Source organism: Pezoporus flaviventris, unplaced genomic scaffold, assembly GCF_033815535.1.
Source record: "Pezoporus flaviventris isolate CSIRO_AGI_PZ_B2104156 unplaced genomic scaffold, CSIRO_AGI_Pfla_v1 ptg000120l, whole genome shotgun sequence".
Lineage (NCBI taxonomy): Eukaryota > Metazoa > Chordata > Aves > Psittaciformes > Psittacidae > Pezoporus > Pezoporus flaviventris.
The window spans coordinates 132,604-144,640 of record NW_026892668.1 but is presented as its reverse complement, the minus strand read 5'-3'; the positions used below and the strand labels follow the sequence as shown (position 1 = coordinate 144,640).

At 44.4% G+C, this 12,037-nt stretch overlaps 1 protein-coding gene across 1 annotated transcript in view; it reads right to left on the bottom strand.

Annotated features, from left to right (window-relative positions):
• LOC133282370 (guanine nucleotide-binding protein G(o) subunit alpha-like) overlaps nucleotides 1-12,037 on the bottom strand; it is a 124,427-nt gene that overhangs the window by 10,575 nt on the left and 101,815 nt on the right. The window contains exons 3-4 of the mRNA XM_061478388.1: nucleotides 11,209-11,337; nucleotides 10,279-10,408 (exon numbers count right to left, since the gene is read on the bottom strand). Coding sequence (XP_061334372.1) covers nucleotides 10,279-10,408; nucleotides 11,209-11,337 — 259 coding nt within the window. The remainder of the gene's footprint in view (nucleotides 1-10,278; nucleotides 10,409-11,208; nucleotides 11,338-12,037) is intronic.

The following is a 12,037-nucleotide window of genomic DNA, read 5'->3' as shown; positions in this document are numbered from 1 at the left end:
CAGCCGGTAACTCAGAACCATGCAGCCGCTCACTCACTCCACTACAGTTGCACAGTGTAACCTGATGCCATCAAGCTATCAGGGGGTAGAACCCACTTGTATTTCTGGATTGACAGGAGGATCCCAAGAGTTGACTGTACTGGAGGCTGAAATCAGCCTAACTGGGAAGGAGTAACAAAAGCACCCTATTGTGACTGGTCCAGACGCTCCATGCATCCATGGCATAGACTATCACAGGAGAGGGTACTTCAAAGACCCAAAAGGGTACCGATGGGCTTTTGGTATAGCTGCCTCAGAGATGGAGGAAATGAAGCAGCTGTCCACCTTGCCTGGTCTCTCAGAGGATCCTTCTGTTGAGGGGGTGCTGAAGCTTGAAGAACAACAAGTGCCAATCGCGACCACAAAAGTGCCCCGGCGGCAATATTGTGCCAACCAAGATGCCCTGATTCCCATCCATAAGCTGATCCGTAGACTGGAGAGCCAAGGAGTGATGAGCAGGACCTGTGCACCCATTAATAGCCCCATATGGCCAGTACTTTATACTGACTCATGGATGGTGGCAAATGCCCTGTAGGGGTGGTTACAGCAATGGAATCAGAGCAACTGGCAATGCAGAGATAAACCCATCTGGGCTGCTGCACTGTGGCAAGATATCGCTGCCCGGGTGTAGAACCTGCTGGTGAAGGTACACAACATAGATTCTCATGTACCCAAGAGTTGGGCCGTTGAGGAACACCAGAACGACCAGCAAGTGGATAAAGCTGCTAAGATTGAAGTGGCTCAGATGGATTTTGATTAGCAGCATAAGGGTGAACTATTTTTGGCCTGGTGGGCGCATGACACTTCAGGCCATCTGGGCAGAGATGCAACATACAGATGGGCTCGTGATCGAGAGGTGGACTTAACAGTGGTCACTATTGCCCAGGTTATTGACGAATGTGAAACATGCTGCAATTAAGTAAGCCAAGCAGTTAAAGCCTCTCTGGTATGGTGGGCAATGGCTGAAATACAAATATGGGGAAGCCTGGAAAATTAATTATATCACACTATCCTGGGCCTTGAGAAACAAGTCTTGTGGCACCACTGCATGCCAGAAAAAATTAAGTCAGACAATGGGACTCATTTCCGGAACAACCTTATAGACGCTTGGGCTAAAGAGCAGGGCATTGAGTGGGTATATCACATCCCCTATCATGAACCAGCCTCTGGGGAAAATCGAACGGTACAACGGACTGTTAAAAACTACACTGAGAGCAATGGGTGGTGGGACTTTCAAACATTAGGATGCACATTTAGGAAAAGCCATGTGGTTGGTCAACACTAGGGGATCTGTCAATAGGGCTGGCCCAGCCCAATCAAAAAGCGATGGTATATTTTTTAAAAATGTGAGCTAAGCATGATGTGAATGGCATGGACTAAGTGGTGGATACTGTCCTGAGTTTAGCTGTAACAGTTATTTTTCTCCTTCTTAGTAGCTGGTGGAGTGCTGTGTTTTCAACTTTCAGCCTGAGAACAGTGCTGATTACACACCATTGATGTTTTTACTTGTTGCTAAGTGATGTTTACTCTGATCAAGCACTTTTCATTCTCATGCTCTGCCAGTGAGGAGGGGCACGGGAAGCCAGGATGAAGCAGAGACAGGACACCTGACCCAAACTAGCCAAAGGGGTATTTATTCCATACCACAGCATGTCCTGCCCGGTATATAAACTGGGGGAGTTACCCGGAAGATCCAGATTGCTGCTCAGGTCAGGTTGGGTATCATTCGTCAGGTGGTGAGCAATTGTATTCTGTATCATTTGTGTTTATTGTTTTCTTTTCCTTTTCCCTTTTAGTTGTTATGTTCTCTCCCCTTGTTATTTCCCTTATCATTATTATTATTGGTGGTAGTAGTAGTAGTCTTGTATTATACCTTAGTTACTGGACTGTTCTTATCTCAACCCATGGGATTTACATTCTTTCGATTCTCCTCCCCATTCCTCTGGGAGCAGAGGGGGGAGGAAGAAAGGGGGGAGTGAGCGAGTGGCTGCGTGGTTCTGAGTTATCAGCTGGGCTTAAACCACAGCACTTTGGTTTGATATTTGCTGTAGTTGAAGGCAGAAAGTGGGAAATCCCTTGTACTTACATGTACATGTGCTACTAGTTGAAGACACAAGCTTATGAAGACCATGAGACTTGAGAATATCCCTGAAGTAAGAGAAGCAAAATGTTTTCTGGGAGGAGTTTCTTGCATGAAGACCTGTGTAAAAACTTTGGTAACAGCTCCACATGCTGTGCACAGCCAGGAGGGTGTTTGATGAAATGTAAGTTAGTTGTTCAAAAGGTAGGAGTATTTAGATGCTAGATTCCTTCTGTGAGAGCAGGGAATCACTAATGACATCTTGGTTTAAAACGCACCCTGGATTCTTCTGCTGCTTCCTTATATATTGTGGATTAGTTAAATGCATGAGTGAATTAAGGGGATGGAAAGAGTGCTCCAGCATGCAGCAAGTAAATTTGTGGATGCAGTCTTCTAATAATTCTCTGTCAGCAGAACTAATTGACATCAGAAGCATCATTTCATTAAAAGCATTTTGTGGAACCTACTTGTGATGTAGAAGGTCCGCTCATTTGATTTATAGGCTTTCATCAAATAATTATTTTTAACTCCAGGGCAACTTTCTAATAATGCTACTTTTTCACAAGGCCACAATTGTTTCACTCTTGAGCTGTGGTCAGCAAAGCAGGGATGAGTAAGCTTAAGCGTGTGCTTGGGTCTAAAGTCTGAGCTTAACAGCATTGCTGAATGCCTGGGGGTGAGATATTCTTCACCTATGATTTAGATCCCAGTTGGATCCGTGGAAGGACTTTAGACTTCCATCCCTCTCTGATGGCACGAGAGACAAGAGATCTGTGGAGGGTCCCCGGCATTGTGATAACTCCCAGCTTCCAGAACAGCACCTCAAAGGAATTCAAGCATCTTTGGGGTACTCTGAGATTTGGGAGGACTGGTTTGGTTCACTTGGAGCTGAAGTGCTCCAGAAACAAGCTGTATTTGTTTTCTTTTGTGTAGTCAGCTGAGAGCTTAGCTATGTGCATATGAGGGTCTGCCTTCCGCACTGAACAACTCTCTTGGGCTAGGATAGCTTGAGAAGGAAAAGATATCTAAAACAACATTCCTTCTTGTTCTACTCTCTGCTATCAGGGATATGTAAGAATATTATTTCAGAGTGGGGTTACTGGGAGACTTCAGTTGATGATCCACAAAGCCAGGTCCACAAAATGCGATCAGGAAGGAGTGAAAGTTGCAGGTTTTCTTTATGGAGAAAAAGGAAAAAGGAAGACGGCATAATAACCTTCTGATATACAGAAGTGCTGCTAGAAAGAGGATGGTGATTAGCTTCTCTACAAGCCATCCAAAAAGGTCTTATCTGATTTGCAACCAGAAAAATTTGGGTTTGGCATTATTGTGAGCTTTCAACTGTAAAGACTGTGAAATTTCCATTATTAGATCTTTTTAGACAAACACATTAGGACCATGTTGGTTCTGTCTGGACCAAGCAGGTGAGTAGATGGCTGAAATGTGGTGGTAGTGACAAACACCCAAGCTTTCCCCAGAGAGGAAGCCTGCAGGTGTTCTTCTGAACTCAGATGGAGTCATCCAGCTCCATTGCCATAGACCATTCAGCCCAAAGCAGCAGTGATAGATTGCTTTTGCCTATTCACAATGAAAAATCAAATGCACAGAGGTAGGAATCTCTGGTTAATAATTTGTTGGCTTGCCCAGAAGCATGACGCTCTTAGTACTCCCAGTTCACAACTTCATTTCCTGACAAAGAGATCTGCTTCTCTGTCAGCTTGATTCATTTGGATGTCTCTGGTGAGCTTAAATAATTCATGACAATAAAAGTTTATTTTTATGCTGTCTCAGAATCATAATGAGGGTTTGTGGAAGCTGGCAAGATGCAGCTGCAGCCTTTGCATGGATGATGTATTCTTATCATTAGCAGGTCAGAGGCCAGGCAGCCAGCAGAAGCAAGGGCTTCTCGCACACTCCTGTGTTGCAGAGCGTCTGTTCTGATCTCCAAGCATGAGGCCTCCTTCTCCCCAGCCAAGCTTAGGCCATGGCCTGCTGTGGCTATTCACTACCTGCCCTGTGGGCAGAGGCATTGGTGGCCAATGCACAAGAGAATCAAGTGTCTTGTTTTCTATCTGCATTTAACTGTGTTTCTGTGTCAAGATGCTTGATGTCAGCAAGCCTGAGAGTGAAACTGGGGACCTCCTAAACTAACCTGATAAAAATGTACAGCTTTAACTGAAGCAACCAAGCTGTTTAACCCACTGTCTGAATTTTGGGAGGGCTGATCCTGCAGCCCTTTGGTGCCTGGCAGCAGGTTCCAGTGGCCGGGAACCACAGAGGGATCCAAAGATCAAACACCCTGCTTAGTGACAGTGACCTTTTGGCAGCAAAGAACTTGGGTTTGAATCATCATCATGCTTTCAGTAGACCGCTAAACATGGTAGGAGTGATCCATTGGCATTTATTGAAATAAAACTTGCAGTGAAGCAAATGGGAGCTCTAGCTATGCATCTTTAGGCTGTGATACACAACAGTATCAGTCTGGATGGGAAACGCTCCACAGTCCCTTTGCTATGCACTCCTGTACAGCCACCTTTCTCATTACCTGTATACTCAGGAAAGCAGATAGTCAGTGGAGATTTCTTAATTTTCTCCTCAAATATGTCCTTCTTGTTTAGAAAGAGGATGATAGATGTGTCTGTGAACCATTTGTTGTTGCAGATGCTGTCAAAAAGCTTCAGTGATTCATGCATCCGGTTCTGCAATAGAAAGGAGAGATCATATCAGGCCAAAGATAGCGACTCGGGGATGTTAAACATGTAGGGAAATCTGAAACAACTAAATTAAGGAGGAAAAAAAAAAGGAAAAGCTACGATATACATAACTTGATGCATACATACAGTTCAACATATACATACACAGATGCAATCCCTATAACATTTGACTTACAGTTAGTAACTTAAGGGCATTTGACTATACAGAGCTGTTCTGATTTTACATCATAGTATATAATTTACAGGATCCCAGCTCATAGAAATCATCATGCACCATGCATGGATGGGGAGTTATTTTTGCCCTTTGATCAGATTTATATGTTGGTATAGTTCATGCAGATTTTCTACAATGTTTTCATTAACTACTTAAACATGTTTTTTCGCTATCTGTCTTGTGTGTGTGTGGCATACAACTGGTTAGATACATTAACCAAGGACTGATAGATCCTTGAATTAATTTAGAGTTGGAAGCAGACATTAAAGTGACATAATTTTGGAAATGACCTTGCCGTGACCTTTGCCAGGTTTTGTTATTTTGTTTAGTGTTTTTGTGCTTTTTACTTTTTCCATCTTTTTTAGTTCTCTTGGAAGATGGCTCAACAGAAAGTGTCTCAGCGAGAGCAAAAAAAGTGAAAAAGGAAGAAGAAATAGTATAAAAAGGAAAAACATCACATAGGGCATTTAAGAACAACCAGACTAGAAGTCAGGCAGCTACCACTGATGCTAACTCATGCCTCTACAAGAACATCAGCTACTCACCAGCAGAAGAGCCACACATTCAACTGCATACACAGCGAGAAGTCAGCTTTTTAGTTATAGGTCATGCAAAAAAAGACACAGGAAATGGAAGAGAGATAAGGAACAGAAAAAACAGACCAGTTAGAGAGTTGCAAAGTCTGCCATATCGTTTTATGGTGGTGGAAAGAGCTCACGGCAAAGTCAACCAAGTGTCATGTTCCCTGTTGCTTTCAACTCTCTGTTTTTCTTTTATTTTTGCTGTTTTTTCTCAGTTCAAGACAAGTTTCATACCTGCCAATTTGGTTGGTCTCTCAAATGCTCATTTTTTGGCCTTTGTTTGGCTAGATAAGGTCAGACGGCTGAGGAAAGGCTGTGAAGGTGCCGAGGCTGGTGATGTTGGGTGCGCAAGGCCGACGCCGGAGCACGCATGCCGGTCACGTGGCCATCTCTCAGCCGGGAGCCAGGGAGTGGAGAGAGCAGGCATGGTGAGGACGAAGCACACCCAAGAGTCAGGGGGTTATCAAAAGCAAAGCATGGTACAGACCAGACGGGCTCCTCAGCTTTTCCCAGTGTCATCTCCTTTGGACAGCACTCCCCAAACCCACTAATGCACATATGAGACTGGTTACATCAACCATCAGAGAGATGCTGGAGAGGACAGGGTGGCACGGCCTTGTTGCTGGAGGTTTTTTTGGGGTGGGTGGAGCATGTTTCCCCTCACTGGGTTTGGAAATTCGGGATGATGCAGGAGACAGACAGTGGTTTTCACCCCTCTCCCACTCTGTTTCACGCCTGCGCTGGCAGTATGGTTGAGCCCAGAACTGTATTGATTAACACTTTACTTTTCATTGATATACTTTAGCTGCTGCTGAATGCGTTAGGTAAATGTGTCTCTGTGGTTGAAGGAAACATCTGATCTGACCCAGAGCGAAACAGGTCACGCGCAATTTGCTGTACCATACACCACATGCTTTGCTACCAGGCTTGAAATGACCAAGCATCTCCCCACTGACACACAGAGAAGATGTGATCACGTACAAATAGAAAAATGCAGTTACTTATTTGTTCTTAGTTGCAAGATGCTGCTTATCTGGATCATCCCATGTCTGTGTGTTGGTTTTTGCTAACCCATTTTGTACTGGCTGGTGTGAGAGCCTCAGAGCAATGCTGCTCTTTTCTACTTGTGGTGTCAGAATTGTAACCATGTAGGAACATGCAAAAGTTTTGTACAAGAGATCTTTGGCTACTCAAAGCCTTTGGGAAGAGAGAAAAAAGTGAAGGGCGATCAGTGGAACAGACAGCAAATGCAATTAACTTTTTTAATCAGGGTCCCTCACAGAACATTTTAAATCACATTTTTATCACACTTTCTGATTTAAAATAGAAGCATGGAGAAACACATGATCACTGCTCATGGGTTAAAGCATAGCTCATGTGCAGCAGCCATCATCCTGGAGGTCACTGTACTTACTACACTGCACCCCACCAGCCCTGCACCAGGCTGCACAGCCCACTTCCCAACTGCTGGGAAGCACCACAGGTGACATTTGATTCCTTCTATAGGTGTTTATAGGAGACCTCCAACAGCTCAAGCAGACCCTGGCTGAGAGCAAGGATAGGGAAAAAGTCTCTGAGTACCGCATGCAAAAGGACAGGCTGCTGCTAAAGGAGAAGTGAGAAACCCTCAAATAATACCCCTCCTACTAATAAATCCAGAGTGAAAGACCCTTTTAGTCACCTAAAGCTTCCCCAGGGCCCCTCTCAGGAGCACCCATGCTGCTGTGATGGGGTAGATATGCCTGCTCTGCTAGGAGGCATTAAAAATTACACTTCTCATAGTTTTATATGAAGTGATATAAATTATTTCACCTGCTTTTGGGCCCATTATGCTACTTTTCCCTACTTTATGTTGGGTCTATCATTAAGGGAAGGGCTCTTGAAACACTGGCTTCTTAATGTCATTTCCTATTTCAAAATCAGTATTTTAAATCCTTACTCCTACAAATATCCCCAAAGGAAAGCAGCCCCACCAGCCACATTACAGAGGACTAACTATTAAAAGCCCAGTTAACTTTTCCTGTGCAGAACAAGAATTGCTTATCACCGAGTTCAGATGTCACTGCACAATTGTGTTCCCATCACTGATGTGAAGGTCAGATAGCTTTCTGCTGAGCGTGAGGGAGAAAGGATGCTGCAGTGAAGACTCTGCCCAGGCAGAAACACACTCATAAAACCCATCTTTTTTTCACCAGAACATGGGAGGAGACTTGGTTATTTGTGCCACACACAGTTGATTGAATCTTTTTTGTTCTCCTTGGTGATTAAGTGCTAACTAGCACGTGAACTATAAGGGCATTCATTGATGGCTATCCTAAGCACAGAAACTCTATATCCACCCTCCTGCTTATATTGCCTAAGATGCCCAAACCACTTTCACTGGCTTTGTCACTCCTAAGGCAATTTCTAAGTGCTATAATTTAATTTTCCTTGCTCATTGACAGTGAAGAGAGCACACTAACCAGTTCATGCAATGAAATATTAACCAACAGACCAAGGGTCACTATCACAGCACCTTCAACCTATCCCATGCTCAGCAATGGGGACACGAACAATACTTGCATGTCTTGGCTAGATGTGGATGACCTAAACAGCTCAGTTTCAGAGGCATAAATGTGTAGCATGAACATCTCCCTCTCTTGCCACAACTCCTTTGAATTTGTGAGGAAAAAACCAAAGAGGATAGTCCCAGTTCCTGTGATAGGACCCATGCCATTGCTGTCTTTTTTAAAATTCCATTAGGAATTCCAGTTAGAAGGAACAATGCAAATCTACCTTTGTTAATTGTCTTCTCCAGTTTTACTGATTATGATTGCTGTCCCTTTCTCCTCCCAGATTACAGGTCTGAGGCTTTTCTTCCTGTAACCTCAGTTTACAAAACATGAAGGTATGTCACAAATGAGACAGAATAGCTTTGTTATGCAAAGACATAGTCCATGGAATTGCTCAGGAGAGGAACCGTGTTAGCAGGGGGGAGACAGAATGCTTAGGGGTTCAGCTGGGAGAGGGCCAGAGCCTGGGGGTTTTCCACCTGTGCTGGGGATATAATAGGGCAGATAAGATCCAACCCCATCATTTTTCCTGTTTGGATTGGACTTGCTCAGGGTTGTTTATCTGGGTTAGGTAGGTGCGTCCTGCAGGTGCAGTGGTGCTGATGCTGAATCTTTTTCCTGTTTGTGCTGACTGTGTAAGTAAGTGAACAGCAGCTGCCTCTGCCCTCCTGTTGCTCAGCATGCCTAGAAAAGCTTTGTGAAAAGGGATTGAAATAGCAAGCAAATGTCAGTGCTGTGCCAAAGCAGTGCAAGTCTGCTTTCCTGGTGCAAAAGGAAATTTGGAGATGTATAAATCCCAGTTTTCTGCAGCAGGGCACTTCAGGGGGGAGTCTGAGCTGGCACCCTGCCTGTCATCAGAGGGGTGCTGGGTGACAAACAGTCACCAGCAGAACTCAGCTTCCCCAGGAGAGATGCTGTAACCTCCACCTCAGAGGAGCTGAGTTCAGGTTGATATTTAAAAATGGCATTGGCATTCAGGCCCTTCCATCTTGTGTTCTGTGGCTTTGAATCACAGCTCTGGCACCCAAAGGTGACCAGTATTAAAGGCTACTTTTGGCTTCACCATTTGGGTGTCACAGCCCAAATTATACCTACCAATACAACCCAAACAACCAGGTGACTTCATCAGTTTACTAGAGCTCATAAACCTGGCTCAAAGAGCCTAGAAACCACAGCCTCCCCCTCCCCCAGCCTTTTTGGAACAAGGCAACTGATACCTAACAGCAATCTTTCCCTCGATTCCTTCCTCATCAACAGCTTTCTGCAAGCCTGACATCTTCAGCAGCAGGAGAACAAAGAGTCCCAGAGAGACAGGCAGGAGTGAGCCCTCCATGCTGCCACAGACTGGGCATAGATAAAATCATTAACAAGTCTGAGTATGGCCTCCAATTCCTTTTTAGTTAGATGAAGGCAACTAGGTGCTTGCCACAGTCATCATTAGTCCCCAAAACATGCAACACTAAGTGAATGGCCAAAATACACTAATGAGTCTTCTTACATCCTTTCTGTGTATTTAATTCACTTGTATTAATTACACTCTAATACCAGGGAGCACACGGGTCCTTGCTAGCTTTATTTCCAGATGGTATTTTGAGCCTAATGTCACAGTGGGAAGTTATAAAAGCTCTCCTAGATCAAATTGCCTGAGGAATCAAACAGCTCCAGTCTCACTCTGTAGCCTGAAGAAATAGGTTATATTCCTAGCCCAAGCCTGTCTTGGGTGTGCATGGCCGTCCTGCACCTCTGCACCATGATGCAACTGCTTCCTGAACATTTGTTTTAAGAGCCCACCTGTATCTCCTTTTTCTGGGTACAGGGTCCTGTTAACACCTTTTGAAAACACACAGGTCAGCTAGAAAGGAGAGATAAAGCACTCAACTTTACCAGTGCAAGGAATCATTACCTGGGCATGCAGACTTGGTTTTGAAGAGTGTGGAGAAGGACACATCTCCCCAGGATTTCAGTTTCAAGGGGGAGTGACTGACAAACGCACATTACTTCAGCACCCCAGTGAGCATTCAGTGATCTCTGAGTAGTTGCTGGCTATGCAGTATTCCATAAAGAAGTGTTTAGGCCTTCAAGACCTGGTTAGACTCACCGTGGTTTCATCTTCATGGAGCACCTGGTCATAGCCACTCAGCGCGACACAGAAAATGATCGCTGTGACGTCCTCAAAGCAGTGAATCCACTTCTTGCGTTCTGACCGCTGGCCCCCAACATCAAAGAGCCTATGGCACAGGAGAGGACCATCAGTGCCTGCTCTTTCTTAGTTACAAGGAAACTTTAGCATTCCTGGAATTTCATAGAATCATAGAATGGACCTTAAGATCATCTAGTTCCAACCCCCTGCCACAGGCAGAGATACCTTCCCCTAGACCAGGTTGCTCCAAGCCCTGTCCAATCCAGCCTTGAACACTGCCAGGGATGGAGCATACTGTCCCTGGATGGCTCCAAACACAAAGCAACAGGTCTTTCACCACTGGCTTGGTATCCAAGGAGGACCAGGAGGAGCAATTACAGCAAAGGATGTGGGGATCTGTGGGAGAACCTCAGCAGTGTGCTGTGTCCCAAATGGTCTGCAGAGGTGGAGACTGCATGCTCTTGAGCTTTATATGCTCTGAATACTGTTTGTGAGTGGCTTTCTGCCTTTCTGCCCTCTTCTCTCTACTGGCTGGCATCATGAAGGTCAATACAAAGCATGTGACTGACCCACTTTAGAGAAAAGATTTGGCCAAATATTTTTACGAGGCTTGATCAGACTTGAGGGGGTCAATCTTGTCTTATATCTCCCAACAAAGAGGTGCCATTTGGGTTAGAAGAAGCTACCATGAGCTTAAGATTGCATGAGCTTAAAGGCAGTGATTTTCAAGAAAGGATCATAGTGTTGACCCTCCAAAACACTGTGCCTTCTGCAGTGGGAGCCATCCATGCATTAACCAGCAGTTTAACAACTTCTCCTTTGGGAACCATGGGGAAACTCTGTGACAAATAGATGCACTGAAAATTTACTGTGCAGTTTTAGACTAACCTGAAATGGAGGTTTTTAAATGTGAAGTGGGTTTCTACAATGCCAGTTGTTTTGACCCTGGTTCGGAGTATATCCTGCTCTGTGGGCTGATAGTCTGCAGCTCCGATTCGATCTAAGCTGTCTAGGTAACTAAGAGAAAAAGTGAAAAGAAAACAGATAAAAATAAGACACACATTAATCTTTGTTAATCTCAGATGAATACTTCTGCTTCCTATTAATCTTTTTCAATCTCATTTTTTATGGCTTAATGTATTGTTGTAAATCCTATCCTTACAAAAAACAAAACCCGCTAACCTATGCATAAAATCCAATAGTGAACTGAAAGCAGGAAATTAAGTGTGCATGTGTTGTGAGCCCTGATTGCAATCTATGAAAATGCACAGCTGTAATATTACTTGTTATTTTTATTCCCTGATGGATGAAGGTCCTAATCTGTCCATTCTGCTGGATTCTGTACACATACGCTTTTCTGCAAGGGTTTATTTAGGTAAGAGGTTGAAGCATATAGGTCTTGCTCCCAGAATAGACAGGTTGAGTTACCTTTGGGAGATGACTGTCTCTCTGCTGGGAAGAGAGGGAGACTTGGCAGCTTGCTTTGGGAAGATGCCTTGCCTTCAGTCAACTCAGATGAAGGCAGATGAATCTGCCTGATTGAGTCACTGCTTCAGTTCGAAACCCAGCATAGGGCTGGGACTGCAGGAGATGCAGCACTTGGACAAAATCCAGGAGCCTGAATAGATGGTAGCAATCTGGGAGTATAAATTGTTTTTTCAGGGAGGACTAGAGGGGAGATTTAGCTTTCTAACACACTTGGATATTTTTAAAAAAT